The sequence below is a fragment of the Lachancea thermotolerans genome (genome assembly GCF_000142805.1).
Source record: "Lachancea thermotolerans CBS 6340 chromosome H complete sequence".
Classification (NCBI taxonomy): Eukaryota; Fungi; Ascomycota; class Saccharomycetes; order Saccharomycetales; family Saccharomycetaceae; genus Lachancea; species Lachancea thermotolerans.
In genome coordinates, this window is record NC_013084.1 from 271,244 (window position 1) to 288,808 (window position 17,565).

A 17,565-nucleotide genomic window follows, 5' to 3' on the forward strand; every position below is an offset into this window, starting at 1 on the left:
CGCTTAAATCACAGGTCTCAGTAGGCTCTCTTAGATCAGCTAGGCCATTTCGACCAATATCACACCACACGAATATTATGTGGAGTAACAATGGGCCCATACGTGGTTGAAATAAACTTGTGGAAGTACCAAAAGGCACTTGATCGCTTTCTCTAACCTGTAGGCTTAAATTATGAGGCCTGTGTGTTGAGTATTGCCGTTCAAACGTCAAAATCACCATATACGTAACAATCGTGGAACGCCCAGTCAAATTTTAAGTAGTTCGACTGCTCATCGCTGCCATGTCTATAATACCGAAAACAAGTTTGTTGCCGCTAAAAATATGAGCTTACATTCCGACCCGCTGGATCAAGAAGACCAGGACGCTATTATCCTAGACGCAAGATGCGGAGATCTTGAATCGTTAAAGGACATCTTCACAAATTTGGTAGACCCAAAACTTATTGTTACATGCCGCGACGCTGTGACACAGTCCACTCCCCTGCATATGGCTGCCGCAAATGGCCACAAAGAGGTGATGCAGTACCTTGCGTCCCTTGTGACTGATGGCGCTGAGCTCAAAAAGTGGGTGAACTCGCAAAACGAAACGGGCAACACAGCCTTGCACTGGGCTTCACTGAACGGGAGCTTGGAATGCGTAAAGTTTCTATGTGAGGAGCTTGGCGCAGACCCATTCATCAGAAACAATTTCGATCATGACGCGATCTTTGAAGCCGAGCGTGGTAACAAAGAAGAGGTTGAAAACTTCTATCCACAGAAATACGACGTTGAGCCAGAAAACGATGAGACTGCTCAAGCGGAAAGCGTTGAGATCAAGGAGGGTACTGAGATCGAGCAGGTTACAAAGGAAGCTACAGAGGCGCTTAGACTTGAGACGGACAAGCTTAGCCTGAGCGAAGACAGGGGGCAAAGCTAATTCTCCAGCAGGCCCCCGGGTCGCAGCGGCCAGAATGGCCAAGCGTGTGTGAGCGGCAGCAGCCGTTGGTACACTGACATCTCCGGAAATATCCTCTATGTACACTAAGCTGAACTTTTATAGATCATGACCGACGTTACCCTATCGTTTGTTATAATCAAGTTCAATAAACTCACTCAGCATTGAAAAAATTTTTGGAAGATTTATCCAAGAAACTAGAGAAACCACAACCTTTGCGAGAGGGTTATACAAGTGCGATAGATTGTCCCTATAAGAAATCCAACAATATGTCCGACTTAGCAAACGAACTGGGATTTGACCCGAACCTAAAAAAGAAGAAGAAGTCCAAGAAGGTAGCCCCAGAGGATGTGGAAACCACTGTAGAAGGTAGTAACGGCGATGATCTTTTTGCGGGCCTAAAGAAGAAGAAGAAGAAGTCCAAGGAAGCAAAGGGCACTAATGACATAGATAGCGTCGTTGACGAGGTGGGCGAGGCCCTGGGCGAGCTAAAACTCAAAAAGAAGAAGAAGAAGTCAAAGGAACCTAGCTTCGATGACTTTGAAAAGGAGTTGGAGAAGGCAGGTGTCGCGCCAGCTACGCAAGACAACAGCAGAGAGTCATCTTTGGTACCCGGTGAGGACTCAGCAATCCAGCAAAATGTCGGCCTCCCTTACACTGATCTGCTTTCGAGATTTTTCCAGACCCTCAGAACAAACAACCCCGAACTTGCGGGCGACAGGAGCGGACCTAAGTTCAGGATTCCTCCTCCTGTTTGCCAGCGTGATGGTAAGAAGACCATCTTCTGCAATATTCAAGAGATTTCTGAAAAATTACAGAGAAACCCAGAGCATTTGATCCAGTACCTGTTCGCTGAACTGGGTACTTCAGGTTCCGTGGATGGCCAAAGAAGACTGGTCATGAAGGGTAAATTCATGCCCAAACAGATGGAAAACGTGCTGAGAAGATACATCTTGGAATACGTTACCTGTAAGACCTGCAAAAGTATTAATACCGATTTGCGTAAGGAACAATCGAATAGATTATTCTTTTTGGTGTGTAAGAGCTGTGGTTCTACCAGATCAGTTTCCTCCATTAAGACCGGTTTCCAAGCTATTGTCGGCAAAAGAAGAAGAATGTGAGGCCCTGTATAGCCTACTACACAGACTTATCGAACATTCACGGCTATTTTCTACCAGTTGCGCATTATAATTAAGTACCTCTATAACGAGTTTTTTCTGACCTGTCTATAAAGCTACGTTTCCCGCTATTTTCAAGAAAGATGGGCACCACTTGCTAGTTGAAGTGTCCGACATCATCCATTCCATAATCACCTTTTTGAGTTGTTCTTTTTCCCCGATGCAGGTCATTGCCCGACTCATAACTTGGCAGCCATGGTCATGACTTAGGCTTTGATCTATATTCGTGAGCACTTTGTTTTTGTGATACTGAAACTCCGCAGGAGGCAAGTTGGAGTTGCGTGCGAATAGTCTATCTAATTCTTCCAGTAACTCGCTCTTTCCTTTGAGTGGCGTCGCCGTCTCTTGCTGTGATTTCACACGCCTTACCGGTGGGGGCGGTGCTACTGCAGGCTTCGTGTTGCCACAGGTATCTTCTACTGAAAAGCGCGCCTTCCTAGCCCCAGATGCACCCTTGGAAGGATATATGAAGTTAGGACAATCATTATAACCTGGGACGTCAGTTTCTCTGCAATTCTGAAAGCTCTGAGTGCGATTTAACATATCTGTTTTCTTGGTAGCACCTTACAGTTGAAGTACCGCAGTAGACATAACAAAGGCGTGATAGACCCTATTATATGCACTCTGGCTTCATTTCCTGTACGTGTTAAATTTCCAGTATGAACGGTGTTGAAATCACGTATTACGATACAAGCTGACTCTGCAGATCCATTAGCAGACTAATTAGCTCGTCGACTGAAGGCCGACCGTCAGGGTCGACATTCAAACATTTTTTGACCACATCAATTAAGCCGGAGCTGTAGTTTGTTCCACTTGGTATCGAATACTTTCCTGTGGTCAGCGAGTAGGTTACTGAGGCACCACTGATTTGCTCTTCTCTTTCGAATGGCGAAATTCCAAAACACATTGTATAGATGGTACACCCAAACGACCAAACATCGCACTTTTCAGTTATCACTGAGTTGAGCTTAACATCTAAAATTTCAGGCGCCATAAATGTCAGGGTACAGTGCTCAGAGCGCCACTCTTGGAATTGTAATAGCGCCTGGCGCGAGTTGATTTCAACGCAGGCTCGCGAACATGACCCGAGATCGCTGATTACTGGCATCCCCTCAGAAGATATCATGATATTAGAGGGTTTGATGTCATGATGCGCGTATGCTTGATGAGACTCGCCGAAGGTGTCGAGCTCGAGGTCATTTAAAAGAGACGAATCTTCTGCGTAAGGTGCTGACACTATGCTATAGGTAACATCACTTTCGTCTGCTGGAGCTGCATCATGTATGCACAGCAACCCACGCGCGACGCCCAGCGCCAAACGCACGACTTCAAGCTCAGGAACTTGTGTGCAGTCCAGCAAATGGCGATTTATTTCGTCCTGGAGTGAGCCTTTTGAGAAATAAGGCAGTAGAATGTACACTGTTTTAGACCCGTCTCTCTCCTGCACCACCTGGGAATCGATGATTTGGGCGATATAAGGGCTTTTGAATTTTTGATAGTTGTCAACCTCTTTCATCGCGGGTGAAATAGAACCAATGCTGCCAAACGGACATCTGATTTTTTTCAAAGCCATCAATCCGTTCTCTCTTGATTCCACTAGATACACAAACGAGAATCCTCCCTCTCCTAGTAGCCTCTTGATATGATACCTGTGGCCGTTAACAGAAACGTACGACGGCTGCGAGCTGCCACAACATCCGCACAGGGTGCCAATAAAAGTCATAAGGCAGGGAAGCTTTAAAGACTTGAAGTTGTTGCTCCGTTGGGCTTTGGGGAGTGTCGCGCTGCGTTCAAGGTGTGAATCACTTTGGATTTAGGGTTCACTTCCGCGTGAGAAATAAACGTAAAGTGTGACACACGGTTAAGATATTATTCAATAGCTCACGAGCCGTGTCTGGTAAGGACGCCGATGGTCAATGATGCTTTGACTGAGTGCTTTGGAAGCGACCGCTCTGTGTGTAATAGCTGCCATTTTATAATTCACAAAAACCCGTTGCCAGCAAAACAAGTCTGATTAGTTCAAAATATCTCGAGCCGCGGTTCTTGGTGAATCGAAAGCGACATGATCATTTTGAAGATTTGAGATCAATTTGCTTCAATACCAAATGGTGTGAACTATTCAAGATCCCGCAATGTATTGCACTAAATTTTAAGAAAAGGGCCAGAAGAAAAAGAGCCTTCAAGACACGTATCTAGCATTAGCCGAACTTGAGTGCGGAGGCTCGAACATAAGCCAGAGCTCAGCGCTGTGCGCTGTCAAACCGCTCCTCTGGGCCTCAGTCATTTCAAATACATGTAATCATCATCAACGAGATTTGTTTTTTTCGTTTCCCTTCTAATAACCTTCGCCGAAGCTTTCACTTGCATCGATTGGTGCTCAGTGGTCAGCAAGACGTAATAAAGCACCGAGTATGTCTATCCAAACTAGCGACTCAAGTTCCAATGACTATGGAAAAGCCCTTTCATTGATCGCTGCCCACTCTCACATCTCAGGCTTGGGTTTGGATGAGAATTTGCAGCCCAAGGCCACATCTCAAGGTATGGTCGGCCAATCTCAGGCCCGCAGAGCTGCAGGTGTGATACTGAAAATGGTTCAGAGCGGTACAATCGCAGGGCGTGCTGTGCTAATCGCAGGTCCTCCCTCTACTGGTAAAACTGCGCTGGCTATGGGTCTCTCGCAGTCGCTGGGCCAAGATGTGCCATTCACGGCGATCGCCGGGTCTGAAATCTTCTCGCTAGAATTGAGCAAGACCGAGGCTCTCACACAGGCTTTCCGTAAGTCCATCGGTGTGAAAATCAAGGAAGAAACAGAGTTGATCGAAGGTGAAGTTGTGGAAATTCAAATCGACAAGTCCATCACAGGTGGCCACAAGCAGGGAAAGCTGACTATCAAAACCACAGACATGGAGACCATCTACGAGCTGGGTAGCAAGATGATTGAGGGTCTCACAAAGGAGAAAGTCCTTGCTGGAGACGTGATCTCCATTGATAAAGCCAGCGGTAAGATCACCAAGCTGGGCAGATCTTTCGCTAGATCTAGAGATTATGATGCTATGGGTGCTGACACTAGGTTTGTGCAGTGCCCTGAGGGAGAGCTTCAAAAGAGAAAGTCTGTAGTCCACACGGTGTCTTTGCATGAGATCGACGTTATCAACTCTAGAACTCAAGGCTTCCTGGCTCTCTTCACAGGTGACACAGGAGAAATCAGATCCGAGGTCAGAGATCAGATTAACACCAAGGTTGCGGAATGGAAGGAAGAAGGCAAGGCAGATATCGTACCTGGTGTGTTGTTCATTGACGAAGTCCACATGTTAGACATCGAGTGCTTCTCTTTTATCAACCGTGCATTAGAAGACGAGTTTGCGCCAATTGTGGTTATGGCCACCAACAGAGGTATTTCTAGAACCAGGGGAACAAACTACAAGTCACCCCATGGGTTGCCTCTCGATCTTTTGGACAGATCCATTATAATAACCACTCACAATTACAACGAACAAGAAATTAAGACTATATTATCTATTAGAGCACAAGAAGAAGAGGTCGAGGTGGCGCCAGATGCCTTGGATCTAATGACAAAGATAGGTTTGGAATCCAGTCTGCGTTACGCAAGCAACTTGATTTCTGTGTCACAACAAATAGCGCTCAAGCGTAAAAGCAACACTGTGGAGATCGCAGACATCAAGAGAGCCTACCTGTTATTCCTCGACAGCTCCAGGTCTGTCAAGTTCTTACAGGAATACCAGCCCCAATATATTGACGACGAGGGCAAGGTCCAAATAGCAAGCAACATGACTGGTACCGACGCAATGGACACCACCGCCTAAATACAACGTGAGGGAAGCATCCCCACATATATAGCGAAACATTTGTGCACTTACCATCAGCAGGCTGCCCCGCACGCCGGCAGAGGCCTATGGCTCCCGTTCTATCATGTCCATGAAGGGTTGTTTTTTCTAGATTATTTTGTCTTTTACATAGGGCATGCGGCTCTATGCCCAGGGCCCGTGAGTGACCCTCGACAACGCCACATCGAAGCACCTTAACCAGAGCTTCTGGTGTTCAGGATCAACGCGATAATCATACCGTATAGACCCAGGACTTCGGCAAAAATCAAGACCAGCACGATACCCACAAAAAGTCTTGGTTGATGCATAAACTTTCTCACTCCAACGTCACCAACAATGCCAATCGCATACCCACTGCTCAGGCATGCGAAACCAACACAGAGCCCGCAGCTCATGTGCATGAAACCATTGAAGAGTGTGTAATCTTCGGTGGGCGAGAGACCGCCGGCGATCAAGACCGCTACCACTAGCCCGTAAACAGCAAGGATACCACTCATAACCACAGGGATCAAGGACTTCATAATCAGCTCAGGCTTAAAGGTACCGATACCGGCGATACCGATACCTGATTTCGCCGTCCCTATCGCAGCTCCGAGACAGGACAAAACCATAGCAAAGGCACATCCCGCAAACCCAAAGAAGGGCGCGAAAAAGGGAGAATATTCATCCACAGGTAGAATCTCAGACATGGCGGCTCAATCGACGCCTCAAAGTATGTCAAAGGTGTTTTTTTTCCTGAAACTGTCTTACGGGTACACCCTCTCAGTTGACTACATAAGAAGAGATCCATGATACTGAAATATTCTCTCCGATCACTAACAACGAAACACGGAACCATCAGCTTACGATGCGTGATGTCCCCCGAAAAGAACTCGGAGCTAGCATAAGATCCTATTCGAGATGGAAAAGACTAGTGCGAAAAAACTAAGAGATTGGATTGTGGAGGGCGAATCCGCAATCTGAGGCTACAACCATGTTGTTGAATCTTGACACGTGATCGCGTAGTTCATCTTCCTTCCTAGGATATCATGTGCTTGTACGCATGGCACGAACGACAACAGTAGTCTATTCAACCGTTGCACCGTTCGTTGCGTGAACCAGAATTTCACTTAGGCAGAAAATCGAAGTTTAGTAATCACGATCGACGAATATTTACCATCTCAAAGTCGGCGTCTTCGCGGCGCATGGAGAACTCCATATGCAAAACATAGTACGCGCTAAGTCACCGGCAGTTTTGTTAACGCTAAACTGCAGTTGAGAGCCATCGGATTAAGGGTCATATTCAAGGAATCTAGTTGTTTGCAGCTATTTGCGCAGAGTTAGATCTCGAAACTTCCCCGCCAGTTGTACGCGCGTAACGCCCAGCACGCGCTTTGATATACACTTCGTCGCCAGCAATGTCGACACAGCCTTCAAAGCTTGACGTTAGAGTGGAGCAGGTTCGCAGTATCTACGGGCAGTTTCAGTCAATCCTGGATGAGAAAGTTGCGCTCCACCTACCACAAGAACAAGACTCCATAAAGGGCGAGGTCTTACTGCAGTTGCAAAAATTCCTTGCAGAGGCCATGGACATGGCGTCTGATTCACTGAACGTGGTAAACGCAAATGAACGCGCCTCGCTTACAGAGCTTTTGGCGCAGTCCAGGCAGCAGTTTGTCGACCCCTTCGACCTAGATTTAAACGAGCAAGTGAGGAAGAAATACCAGGAGTGGGAGGACCAAACAGTGAAGGTTGCCCAGCTGCGGCGTGAAGCGCCGCGCAAGCTGCGTGAGAGCTACGAAAACGAGGCTCAGCTGGCGCTGCAAGAAGCTGACACTTTAATAAACTCTTTTTCCCAGGAAACGCCCGCAGAGCAAAACGGAGCTGGGCAGGCGAAGGAAGAGCCTATTGAGCTCCCGAACCTGCCACGTTTAGGGGAAGACTACCAAGAGGCATTGAAAAACCTTTCCGCCGCTAAAACACAAACGCCCCAAAACCGTGCTCAAATACAGAAGCTTGAGCAACTGGTAGCGTTTCTTGAGTCTGAGCTATTGGCAGGAAGCTAACAGCCGCACGCTATAGCCCAATTTGTTTTATGAGGTTGCAAATTCCAAATACTAGCTAATATATTGTGCACAGATAATAGTTGTCTCACAGTGGAGTGCGGGCTCATCATCAGAGGATTGCGAGGCCAATTGAAAGCGATGGGTTCGCGGGGAGGGCAGGAACAGGGGCGGCAACTTACGCTACCGTTAAGGACCCTTTCGTCTCGTATGGTGCGTTCGTACACACGACGCCTACCGTGGATAATGCTCTTTTGAAAAAGTGGTCCATTTCTGGAATTAAAAATGGCAGGTAGACAAACAGCCACAAACAAGACAGTTCGAATCATCAAACACTGTCTTGTTTTACAAGTTACTTTGAAACCCTGAGTCTGAAGTGTTTTTGAAGAGCCGCTACTCAAGTCGGAAACTGATCAAAACCCGACCATAAACTCACAAGTCTAGTTGAACAAATATGAGTTACAACAATCCATATCAAAACGATAACCCGTATACCGAGAACTATGCTATGCAGGACAGTGTAGGACACGCACAGTCCGGAGGGGACTTCGTGACGTTTATGAATGGCATAAACCAGATCAATGTGGAGTTGGACGATTATGCCAACCTTATCAACCAAATCGATTCGAGCCAAAGAAGACTTTTGACGGAAGTCAATGAAGACCAAGAGTTGGCCATGAGACAGCATCTTGACGGCCTCGTTTCGCGTGCGTCTGATTTGCAGTATCAGTTGAGAAACAAGATAAAAAGTGCACAACAACAGGGTGCCTCGGACCCCAGCAAACAGGCACAAGCAGAGAACTCGAGGCAGCGGTTCTTGAAGTTGATCCAGGACTACCGGATTACCGAGGCTAATTATAAAGAGCAAAATAAAGACCAAGCCAAGAGACAATACCGCATCATTCAGCCCGAGGCGACCGATGACGAAGTTGAAGCGGCCATCAGCGATGTGGGAGGACAACAAATCTTTTCGCAGGCCCTCCTGAACGCGAATAGACGTGGGGAGGCCAAGACCGCCTTGGCCGAGGTCCAGGCCAGACACCAGGAGTTGCTGAAGTTGGAGAAGACCATGGCTGAGCTGACCCAGCTATTTAACGATATGGAGCAGCTTGTTATCGAGCAGCAGGAAAACATTGAAGTAATTGACAAGAACGTTGAGGACGCCCAGCAAGATGTCGAGCAGGGTGTCGGCCACACCAACAAGGCCGTGAAGAGCGCCAGAAGGGCACGTAAAAACAAGATCAGATGTATCCTTATCTTGGTCGTGATCGTGATCGTCATTGTTCTCGCCATTGCCCTGCCCCTGGGTTTGAGGAAATGAGCTAATCCTTATGCAGGGCTTGTCCCGGGAGTGGCTAATCTGGGGCATCTAGACTGTCGTGTAGTATATATACAACCTCTGATCAGAACAAAACACTGGAAACTAATTTTAACTTTAGCCCTCGGAACATCCAGCAGTGGACAACGAGCACGGGGCTTTGCATGCTACTAGCGCTAATGGCAAAGAATGTAACCCTAGTATTTTAGTCCCGACTTGTAATTTATGAATCCTCCGAAAGAAGGATTCCTACAGTTCAGGGTGGAAAAAGGGTTTTTATTTACCAGTAGAACCAGTTTTCTATGCACCGTGGGGATACAGATCGACAGGTTTAGTCGCAACTAAGGTTGTTGATCTCAAATAGAGAAAAGCTAATAAAAACTTTAACTCTGCAGCACATAGAAAGGCTTTTAAAAGTTCCTGGAATACAAGAATTTACAGTTCGCACCCGGTGTCCCCGGGCCTACCTCTGTAGGTCTCTGGATCACCTCGAGCACTGTAAGTTGCTGAGCATTGCTTGTAGAATAAATGAACGTGAGATACTCATTTGGGAGAAAATTCTTCCTTTATATAGCTGCTAAACTATCATGACTGACGGAATTACCGTATCTATTAGGGCAAACATAGCCGCCAACAAGGCTGCTTCACTGACGCTCAGTATTTTAATATATATTAGAGTTAAGCTGCTATGTTCCTGAGCCCTTGCCTTCTAGGCCACGAACATATGATTGCGCTTGCCGAAATATCGGCCAGACAACCTAATTAAGCATATCCACCGCTTCTTTTGAATACGCTTCTGAAGGATACAGCTTAGTCTGGAAAGGGGGCTCACTGGCGTTTTGAGATATCATCTCCGAGAAAAAGAGGAACCAGTGATTGTCGAGCACCCAAGGAGGCTCTCCGGTCACTGGTGTTCATGCACGAGAGGCGATGGCCATAACCTCGGATGTCAGCAAGTCAACAGAGGCAAGTCCAGAAAACCGTAACTGGCGCGGAATTCTGCAAATCACAGGATACCGGGCTTCCGCCCTGTCTAGAACCTTTTCTGAATGCAGTCCAACATTATCGCTCTTGAGGCTTAAAGGCCGTTAGTTCCCTCAACCGTTAAAGTCACATGATCAGTTTTTCGCTCCCAACGCTTCTCGTTTTCTATCCAACAAGCCAACAAAACAATTTTTCGGTACTGTATAAAAGAGCGGATACGATCCTGCTACCCAAATGGGGTTGCATTTTGACAATTGATCAACTGAAGTTTTCGTAAACTGCACCAGCACTTGACGACTTCAGCAAAATGACTATGAAACCTGAAGTTGAGCAGGAATTGGCTCACGTCCTTTTGACGGAGCTTTTGGCGTATCAATTCGCCTCACCCGTGAGATGGATTGAGACTCAAGACGTGTTCTTGAAGGACTTCAACACCGAGAGGGTTGTTGAAATTGGTCCTTCCCCTACCTTGGCTGGTATGGCTCAAAGAACCATCAAGAACAAGTACGAGTCTTACGACGCTGCTCTTTCCCTGCAGAGACAGGTTTTGTGTTACTCGAAGGATGCTAAGGAGATCTACTATACCCCTGATCCTGCTGACCTGGCACCAAAGGAGGAGGCTGCGCCCGAGCCAGCCGCCTCTGCTGCTGCCACTCCAGCTGCCGCCCCAGCTTCTGCCGCCGCCCCAGCCGCCGCCCCAGCCGCTCCAGCTGCTGCCGGGCCTGCTGCCGAGATTCCTGACGAGCCTGTTAACGCTGCTCTTCTTCTGCACGTTCTCGTTGCTCAGAAGCTTAAGAAAACCCTGGACCAAGTTCCAATGGCTAAGACTATCAAGGATCTGGTTGGCGGTAAATCTACCGTTCAGAACGAAATTTTGGGTGACCTTGGCAAGGAATTCGGTACCACCCCCGAGAAGCCTGAGGAGACGCCTTTGGAGGAACTGGCTGAGTCCTTCCAAGACACTTTCAATGGTCAATTGGGTAAGCAGTCTTCATCTTTGATCTCCAGATTAATGTCCTCTAAGATGCCTGGTGGTTTCACAATCACTTCTGCTAGAAAGTACTTGCAAACGCGTTGGGGCTTGGGTGCCGGCAGACAGGACTCTGTGCTGTTGATCGCTCTAACCCAAGAGCCAGCCTCTCGTCTTGGCTCTGAAGCTGACGCTAAGCAGTTCATGGACGCGATTGCCCAGAAGTACGCCTCCGTCAGCGGTGTCGACTTGTCTGTTGCGACTTCCGCTGCTTCCAGTGGCGCTGCTGCCGGTTCTGGCGGTGCTACTATCGATGCAGCAGCATTCGACGAGCTTAACAAGGACCAGAAAATTCTGGCCCGTCAACAATTGGAGGTTTTGGCTCGCTACCTGAAGATGGACTTGAGCAGTGGCGAGAAGAAGTTCTTGCAAGAGAAGAACACTACAGAGCAGCTACAAGCTCAACTTGACTTCTTGACTAACGAGTTGGGTGAGTACTTTGTTCAAGGTATTTCTACTTCTTTCTCTAGAAAGAAGGCTAGAGTGTTCGATTCCTCTTGGAACTGGGCCAAACAGTCTTTGCTTTCTTTGTACTTTGAGATCATCCACGGTGTCTTGAAGAATGTCGACAGAGAGCTGGTTGCTGAAGCCATCAACATCATGAACAGATCTAACGAAACTTTGATCAAGTTCATGGAGTACCACATCTCCCAAACCAAGGTTGACGAGGGTGAGAACTACCAGTTGGCAAAGAGCTTGGGTCAGCAGTTAATTGAGAACTGTAAGCAAGCTCTTGAGCTCGACCCTGTTTACAAGGACATCACTAAGCCAACTGCCCCACAGACAATCGTTGACAAGAACGGTAACATCAACTACAAAGAAGTTCCAAGACCATCTGTCCGTAAGTTGTCCCAGTACGTCGAGGAAATGGCTTTGGGTGGCCCATTGACCAAGGTCGAACAGCCTACTCTCCAGGAAGACCTCACTCGCGTCTACAAAGCTATCAATGCTCAGGCTGCTGAACACAACATTTCTGACTCTACTAAAATTGAGTTTGAAAAGCTTTACGGAGAGCTGCTCAAGTTCTTGGAAGCTTCCAACGAGATCGACACCTCTGCTTCATCTAGATACGCAGGTGAGGTTGATGATGCTCTAGACAAAGACTCCACAAAGGAAGTTGCTTCTCTACCAACCAAATCTGAGATTTCCAACACTGTCTCCTCGACTATTCCAAGAGAAACAGTTCCATTTTTGCACTTGAAGAAGAAGCTTCCAAGCGGCGACTGGATCTATGACCGTCAACTTTCTTCCCTGTTCTTGAACGGTTTGGAAAGAGCTGCAATCAACGGTGTTACCTTCAAGGACAAATATGTGATGATTACTGGTGCTGGCCAAGGATCCATTGGTGCTGAAGTTTTGCAGGGCCTGATCCAAGGTGGAGCTAAGGTGATTGTTACCACCTCTCGTTTCTCAAAGAAGGTCACTGACTACTACCAGTCAATCTACGCTAAATACGGTGCTAAGGGCTCTACTTTGGTCGTTGTGCCATTTAACCAAGGTTCTAAGCAAGATGTCGAAGCTTTGGTTAGCTATGTTTACGACGACGAGAAGAATGGTGGTCTAGGCTGGGACTTGGATGCTATCATTCCTTTCGCTGCCATTCCAGAAAACGGTATTGAGCTTGAGAACATTGACTCGAAATCTGAATTCGCCCACAGAATCATGTTGACTAACATTTTGAGAATGTTGGGTAACGTCAAGAAGCAAAAGTCGGCTCAAGGAATTGAGACTAGACCAGCTCAAGTCATCCTGCCTCTATCTCCAAACCACGGTACCTTCGGTGGCGACGGTATGTACGCCGAGTCTAAGCTATCTTTGGAGACTCTATTCAACAGATGGCACTCAGAGTCGTGGTCCAATCAGTTGACCATTTGCGGTGCCATCATTGGCTGGACAAGAGGTACTGGTTTGATGTCTGCAAACAACATCATTGCAGAGGGTATCGAAAAATTGGGAGTTCGTACCTTTTCTCAAAGAGAAATGGCCTTCAACTTGTTGGGTCTCTTGATCCCTGAGGTTGTTCAACTCTGCCAAACTTCTCCAGTCATGGCTGACTTGAATGGAGGATTCCAGTTCTTACCTGATCTGAAGGAGTTCACTGCCAAGTTGCGTCAAGACTTGACTAACACTAGCGAGATCAGAAAGGCTGTCTCGATCGAAACTGCCTTGGAACACAAGGCCGTCAACGGGGACAATGCTGATGCTGCGTACGCCAAGGCCGAGGTTCAGCCAAGAGCCAACATCCAGTTGAACTTCCCAACCTTGAAGCCATACGAAAGCCTCAAGAAGATTGCGCCAAGCGAGCTTCAGGGTATGTTGGACTTGGAAAGAGTTATCGTTGTCACTGGTTTCTCTGAAGTCGGTCCTTGGGGTTCTTCGAGAACCAGATGGGAGATGGAAGCTAAAGGAGAGTTCTCACTGGAAGGTTGCGTCGAAATGGCATGGATCATGGGCCTCATCAAGTACCACAATGGTAACTTGAAGGGTCGCCCTTACACTGGTTGGGTCGACGCCAAGTCCAATGAACCTGTTGATGACAAGGACATCAAGGCCAAATACGAGAGCCACATTTTGGACCACGCCGGTATCAGACTGATTGAGCCAGAGTTGTTCAATGGCTACGATCCAAAGAAGAAGCAGATGATCCAAGAAGTCGTTATCGGCGAGGACTTGGAGCCATTTGAGGCTTCCAAAGAAACAGCCGAACAGTTCAAGCATGAGCACGGCGACAAGGTTGACATCTTTGAGATCCCAGACAGCGGTGAGTACACTATCAGATTGTTGAAGGGTGCCACTTTGTACATTCCAAAGGCTCTCAGATTTGACCGTCTGGTTGCTGGTCAAGTCCCAACTGGCTGGGACGCTAGAACTTATGGTATCCCTGAAGACACCATTTCGCAAGTTGACCCTATCACTTTGTTCGTGCTGGTCTCTGTGGTTGAGGCATTCATCTCGTCGGGTATCACTGACCCTTACGAAATGTATCAATACGTCCACGTTTCTGAAGTCGGTAACTGTTCTGGTTCCGGTATGGGTGGTGTTTCTGCTTTGCGCGGTATGTTCAAAGACCGTTACAAGGATATGCCAGTTCAAAACGACATTCTTCAAGAGTCTTTCATCAACACCATGTCTGCTTGGGTTAACATGTTGTTGATTTCTTCTTCTGGTCCTATCAAGACCCCTGTTGGTGCTTGTGCCACTGCTGTGGAATCTTTGGACGTTGGTGTTGAGACAATCTTGTCTGGTAAGGCAAAGATTTGTATTGTTGGTGGTTACGATGACTTCCAGGAGGAAGGCTCTTATGAGTTCGGTAACATGGGTGCTACTTCCAACTCCTACGACGAATTCGACCATGGCCGTACTCCTGCTGAAATGTCTAGACCTACAACCACCACCCGTAACGGTTTCATGGAAGCCCAGGGTGCTGGTATGCAAGTCATCATGAACGCCGACTTGGCTATCAAGATGGGTGTTCCTATCTATGGTATTTTGGCTCTCACCGCTACTGCTACCGACAAGATCGGCAGATCTGTTCCAGCTCCAGGTAAGGGTATTTTGACTACTGCCAGAGAGCACCAGAGTGACCTCAAGTTCCCATCTCCACTGCTGAACATCAAGTACAGAAAGCGTCAACTCGACAGCCGTGTCTCCCAGATCAAGCTATGGGTTGAAAACGAATTGGAAATGCTACAGTACGAGACCGAAGAGATTCCTGAGGAAGACCATGCTGCTTTCTATGCTGAGCGTACTGAAGAAATTCACCGTGAGGCTGAAAGACAATTGAAGACCGCTCAAAACCAATGGGGTAACGAGTTCTACAAGAACGACCCACGTATCGCTCCATTGAGAGGAGCTTTGGCCACTTTCGGTTTGACTATCGACGACTTGGGTGTCGCTTCCTTCCATGGTACTTCCACCAAGGCTAACGATAAGAATGAGTCTGCTACCATCAACGAGATGATGAAGCACTTGGGGAGATCCGAGGGTAACCCAGTCTTGGGTGTGTTCCAGAAGTACCTGACCGGTCACCCTAAGGGTCCAGCCGGTGCTTGGATGTTGAACGGTGGTTTGCAGATCTTGAACTCTGGCGTCGTGCCAGGTAACCGCAACGCCGACAACGTCGACAAGGTCTTGGAACAGTTCGAGTACATCCTGTACCCTTCGAGAAGCATCAAGACTGACGGTGTCAAGGCTGTCTCGGTCACTTCTTTCGGTTTCGGTCAGAAAGGTGCCCAGGCTATTGCTGTTCATCCTGACTACTTGTATGCCGCTCTTGACGAGTCTGCTTACCGTGCTTACGCTGCTAAGGTCTCCGCTAGAGAACAGGCTGCCCACAAGTACTTCCACAACGGTATGATCTACAACTCCTTGTTTGTGGCCAAGGAGCACCCACCTTACGCTGACGAGCTGGAGCAACCCGTTTACTTGGACCCACTCGCCCGTGTCAGCGCCGACAAGAAGACCGGCGCTTTCGTGTTCGACAAGAAGGCCCTCACTGCCTCCACTACCTATGTCTCGGACGCCAACTTGAAGACCTCCGAGGTTGTCAGCAAGCTGGCTAAGCAGGCTGCAGGCGACAACAAGGGCGCTAGCGTTGGTGTCGACGTCGAGTTGATCAAGTCCATCAACGTCGACAACGACACTTTCATCGAGCGCAACTTCACCGCCGCTGAGGTTGCTTACTGCAAGAGCCAGCCATGCGTCCAGAGCTCCTTCGCGGGCACCTGGTCTGCCAAGGAAGCCGTGTTCAAGTCTCTGGGTGTCAAGTCTCAGGGCGGCGGAGCCTCTCTGAAGGACATTGAAATCACCCGCAAGGACGGCAGTGCCCCACAAGTTGAGCTGCACGGCGACGCGGCATCCGCCGCGTCTGCGGCTGGTGTGAAGGGCGTTACTGTGTCCATCTCGCACGACGACTTCCAGTCCGTCGCTGTGGCCTACTCTCAGAAATAGAGCGCCAAATTGACATTTCTGTAGCTCACTCCGGCACCTGGTGGCCGTTATAAATAGATAGTATCCTACTGAACGATAGAAGTTTATTCATAGCCCGTGATCTTTAAACCAGCTGACGGCGCTGCGTACGTTAGAATTCACTGCATATAGAAGCACGTGATGCTTGCATGGAAGTGCGTCTTCGAGGCCTGAGATTGCAGAACATGGCTAGAGCGAGCTAATTACAGCATGGAGGCGTCTCAGAACAAGTCCTTGCGATCTCGGCAGCTTAAGGAAATGCCTAGAAACAGGATTCTGCGGCGGCAGGAGACACCACCCTCCCCGAAAACCGGCCAGAGTGGTACTAAAATAGAGAATGCGAAGCCTCTGGAAAACATCCTAGTCACTAGCTCCTGGAGCAGCGTCGCCGCAGGCGACTTGGGCCGACAAGCCCGCTGCGAGTTTGTCACCTAACGATTCTCGAATTCTTGAGACCACGTGTTACCCGAACTTCCAACAAATTACACTATAACATCACATCGAACGAGAGCCTCGACGCCAAGGGATGGGATGCTAAGGGAATATTCATCTCGATAACAAGCTCTGTCAACAGCATACCATTCTTCCCGAACAGAAGTTTTCTAAAGACGCTTGAAAAGCGAACAATACACTTGAACTGCCAGATATAACATACGGGACATGCCCTTCCTCACCCCTCCACTTTCCATGGCTGGGCTCAACCAAATTGCCGCTCCCCACAACTTCGTGCTGGAGACGCCGAACTCGCAGGTCGGGCAGCCCATGCACATGGTCAACGGGTTCGAGAGCCCGGAGATGTCGCTGAAGACCAAGAACAACATTTGCAAGTCCTTCGAGGACGACCTCTTTTTCTGCCCCCGCGGGCTGCTGTCGTCGCAGGAGCTCTCCACGTGCCAGCAGATGGACTTGCTTCTGCTCGACCAGATGCGCGACATCTCTGGGCTACACGCCGCGCAGGTGACGGACGTTGAGGCGCCCGACCACGCACACTCGCAGCCGAAGTTCAACCCCTACACCTCGCAGAGCTTCAGCCCCGCGCCCCCTCCACTTGAATCTAGGCCCCACCTGCGCGAGTCCACGCTTTAGATGCACTGCGCAGAGACCTTATCTGTTTAAACATTGCGCATTTTCAGGATATATAGGAGTTTACGGTAACTGATGGGAAAGAAGTACTACTCGAGCCGGCGTATGGCGGAGTTGTGTTATATGAGTTAATGAGTTAACGGTCACGGAGTTAGTGAATTGTAAGATAAAGTCATTAAATTT

At 48.3% G+C, this 17,565-nt stretch overlaps 10 protein-coding genes across 10 annotated transcripts; 7 read left to right on the forward strand and 3 right to left on the reverse strand.

Annotated features, from left to right (window-relative positions):
• Window positions 1–322: 322 nt before the first annotated feature.
• YAR1 (Yar1p) lies at window positions 323–916 on the forward strand (the record flags this gene model as incomplete). The annotated part of the gene is made up of 1 exon (XM_002555966.1): window positions 323–916. One exon carries the CDS (start codon window positions 323–325, stop codon window positions 914–916), a length of 594 nt encoding a protein of 197 aa, XP_002556012.1.
• Window positions 917–1,203: 287 nt separating this feature from the next.
• Window positions 1,204–2,055, forward strand: SUI3 (translation initiation factor eIF2 subunit beta; the record flags this gene model as incomplete). The annotated part of the gene is made up of 1 exon (XM_002555967.1): window positions 1,204–2,055. The coding sequence occupies one exon, from the start codon at window positions 1,204–1,206 to the stop codon at window positions 2,053–2,055; it is 852 nt and encodes a 283-aa protein (XP_002556013.1).
• A 105-nt stretch (window positions 2,056–2,160) lies between these two features.
• ADD37 (Add37p) lies at window positions 2,161–2,655 on the reverse strand (the record flags this gene model as incomplete). Its single annotated transcript, XM_002555968.1, has 1 exon — window positions 2,161–2,655. The coding sequence occupies one exon, from the start codon at window positions 2,653–2,655 to the stop codon at window positions 2,161–2,163; it is 495 nt and encodes a 164-aa protein (XP_002556014.1).
• A 139-nt stretch (window positions 2,656–2,794) lies between these two features.
• On the reverse strand, window positions 2,795–3,835 carry ENV7 (putative serine/threonine protein kinase ENV7; the record flags this gene model as incomplete). Its single annotated transcript, XM_002555969.1, has 1 exon — window positions 2,795–3,835. One exon carries the CDS (start codon window positions 3,833–3,835, stop codon window positions 2,795–2,797), a length of 1,041 nt encoding a protein of 346 aa, XP_002556015.1.
• Window positions 3,836–4,523: 688 nt separating this feature from the next.
• Window positions 4,524–5,936, forward strand: RVB2 (RuvB family ATP-dependent DNA helicase reptin; the record flags this gene model as incomplete). The annotated part of the gene is made up of 1 exon (XM_002555970.1): window positions 4,524–5,936. The coding sequence occupies one exon, from the start codon at window positions 4,524–4,526 to the stop codon at window positions 5,934–5,936; it is 1,413 nt and encodes a 470-aa protein (XP_002556016.1).
• Window positions 5,937–6,151: 215 nt separating this feature from the next.
• Window positions 6,152–6,646, reverse strand: VMA11 (H(+)-transporting V0 sector ATPase subunit c'; the record flags this gene model as incomplete). The annotated part of the gene is made up of 1 exon (XM_002555971.1): window positions 6,152–6,646. The coding sequence occupies one exon, from the start codon at window positions 6,644–6,646 to the stop codon at window positions 6,152–6,154; it is 495 nt and encodes a 164-aa protein (XP_002556017.1).
• Window positions 6,647–7,354: 708 nt separating this feature from the next.
• NSL1 (MIND complex subunit NSL1) lies at window positions 7,355–8,002 on the forward strand (the record flags this gene model as incomplete). The annotated part of the gene is made up of 1 exon (XM_002555972.1): window positions 7,355–8,002. One exon carries the CDS (start codon window positions 7,355–7,357, stop codon window positions 8,000–8,002), a length of 648 nt encoding a protein of 215 aa, XP_002556018.1.
• Window positions 8,003–8,453: 451 nt separating this feature from the next.
• Window positions 8,454–9,320, forward strand: SSO1 (syntaxin; the record flags this gene model as incomplete). The annotated part of the gene is made up of 1 exon (XM_002555973.1): window positions 8,454–9,320. The coding sequence occupies one exon, from the start codon at window positions 8,454–8,456 to the stop codon at window positions 9,318–9,320; it is 867 nt and encodes a 288-aa protein (XP_002556019.1).
• Window positions 9,321–10,608: 1,288 nt separating this feature from the next.
• On the forward strand, window positions 10,609–16,281 carry FAS2 (trifunctional fatty acid synthase subunit FAS2; the record flags this gene model as incomplete). The annotated part of the gene is made up of 1 exon (XM_002555974.1): window positions 10,609–16,281. One exon carries the CDS (start codon window positions 10,609–10,611, stop codon window positions 16,279–16,281), a length of 5,673 nt encoding a protein of 1,890 aa, XP_002556020.1.
• A 678-nt stretch (window positions 16,282–16,959) lies between these two features.
• On the forward strand, window positions 16,960–17,385 carry KLTH0H03212g (uncharacterized protein; the record flags this gene model as incomplete). The annotated part of the gene is made up of 1 exon (XM_002555975.1): window positions 16,960–17,385. One exon carries the CDS (start codon window positions 16,960–16,962, stop codon window positions 17,383–17,385), a length of 426 nt encoding a protein of 141 aa, XP_002556021.1.
• Between the last annotated feature and the right edge of the window lie 180 nt (window positions 17,386–17,565).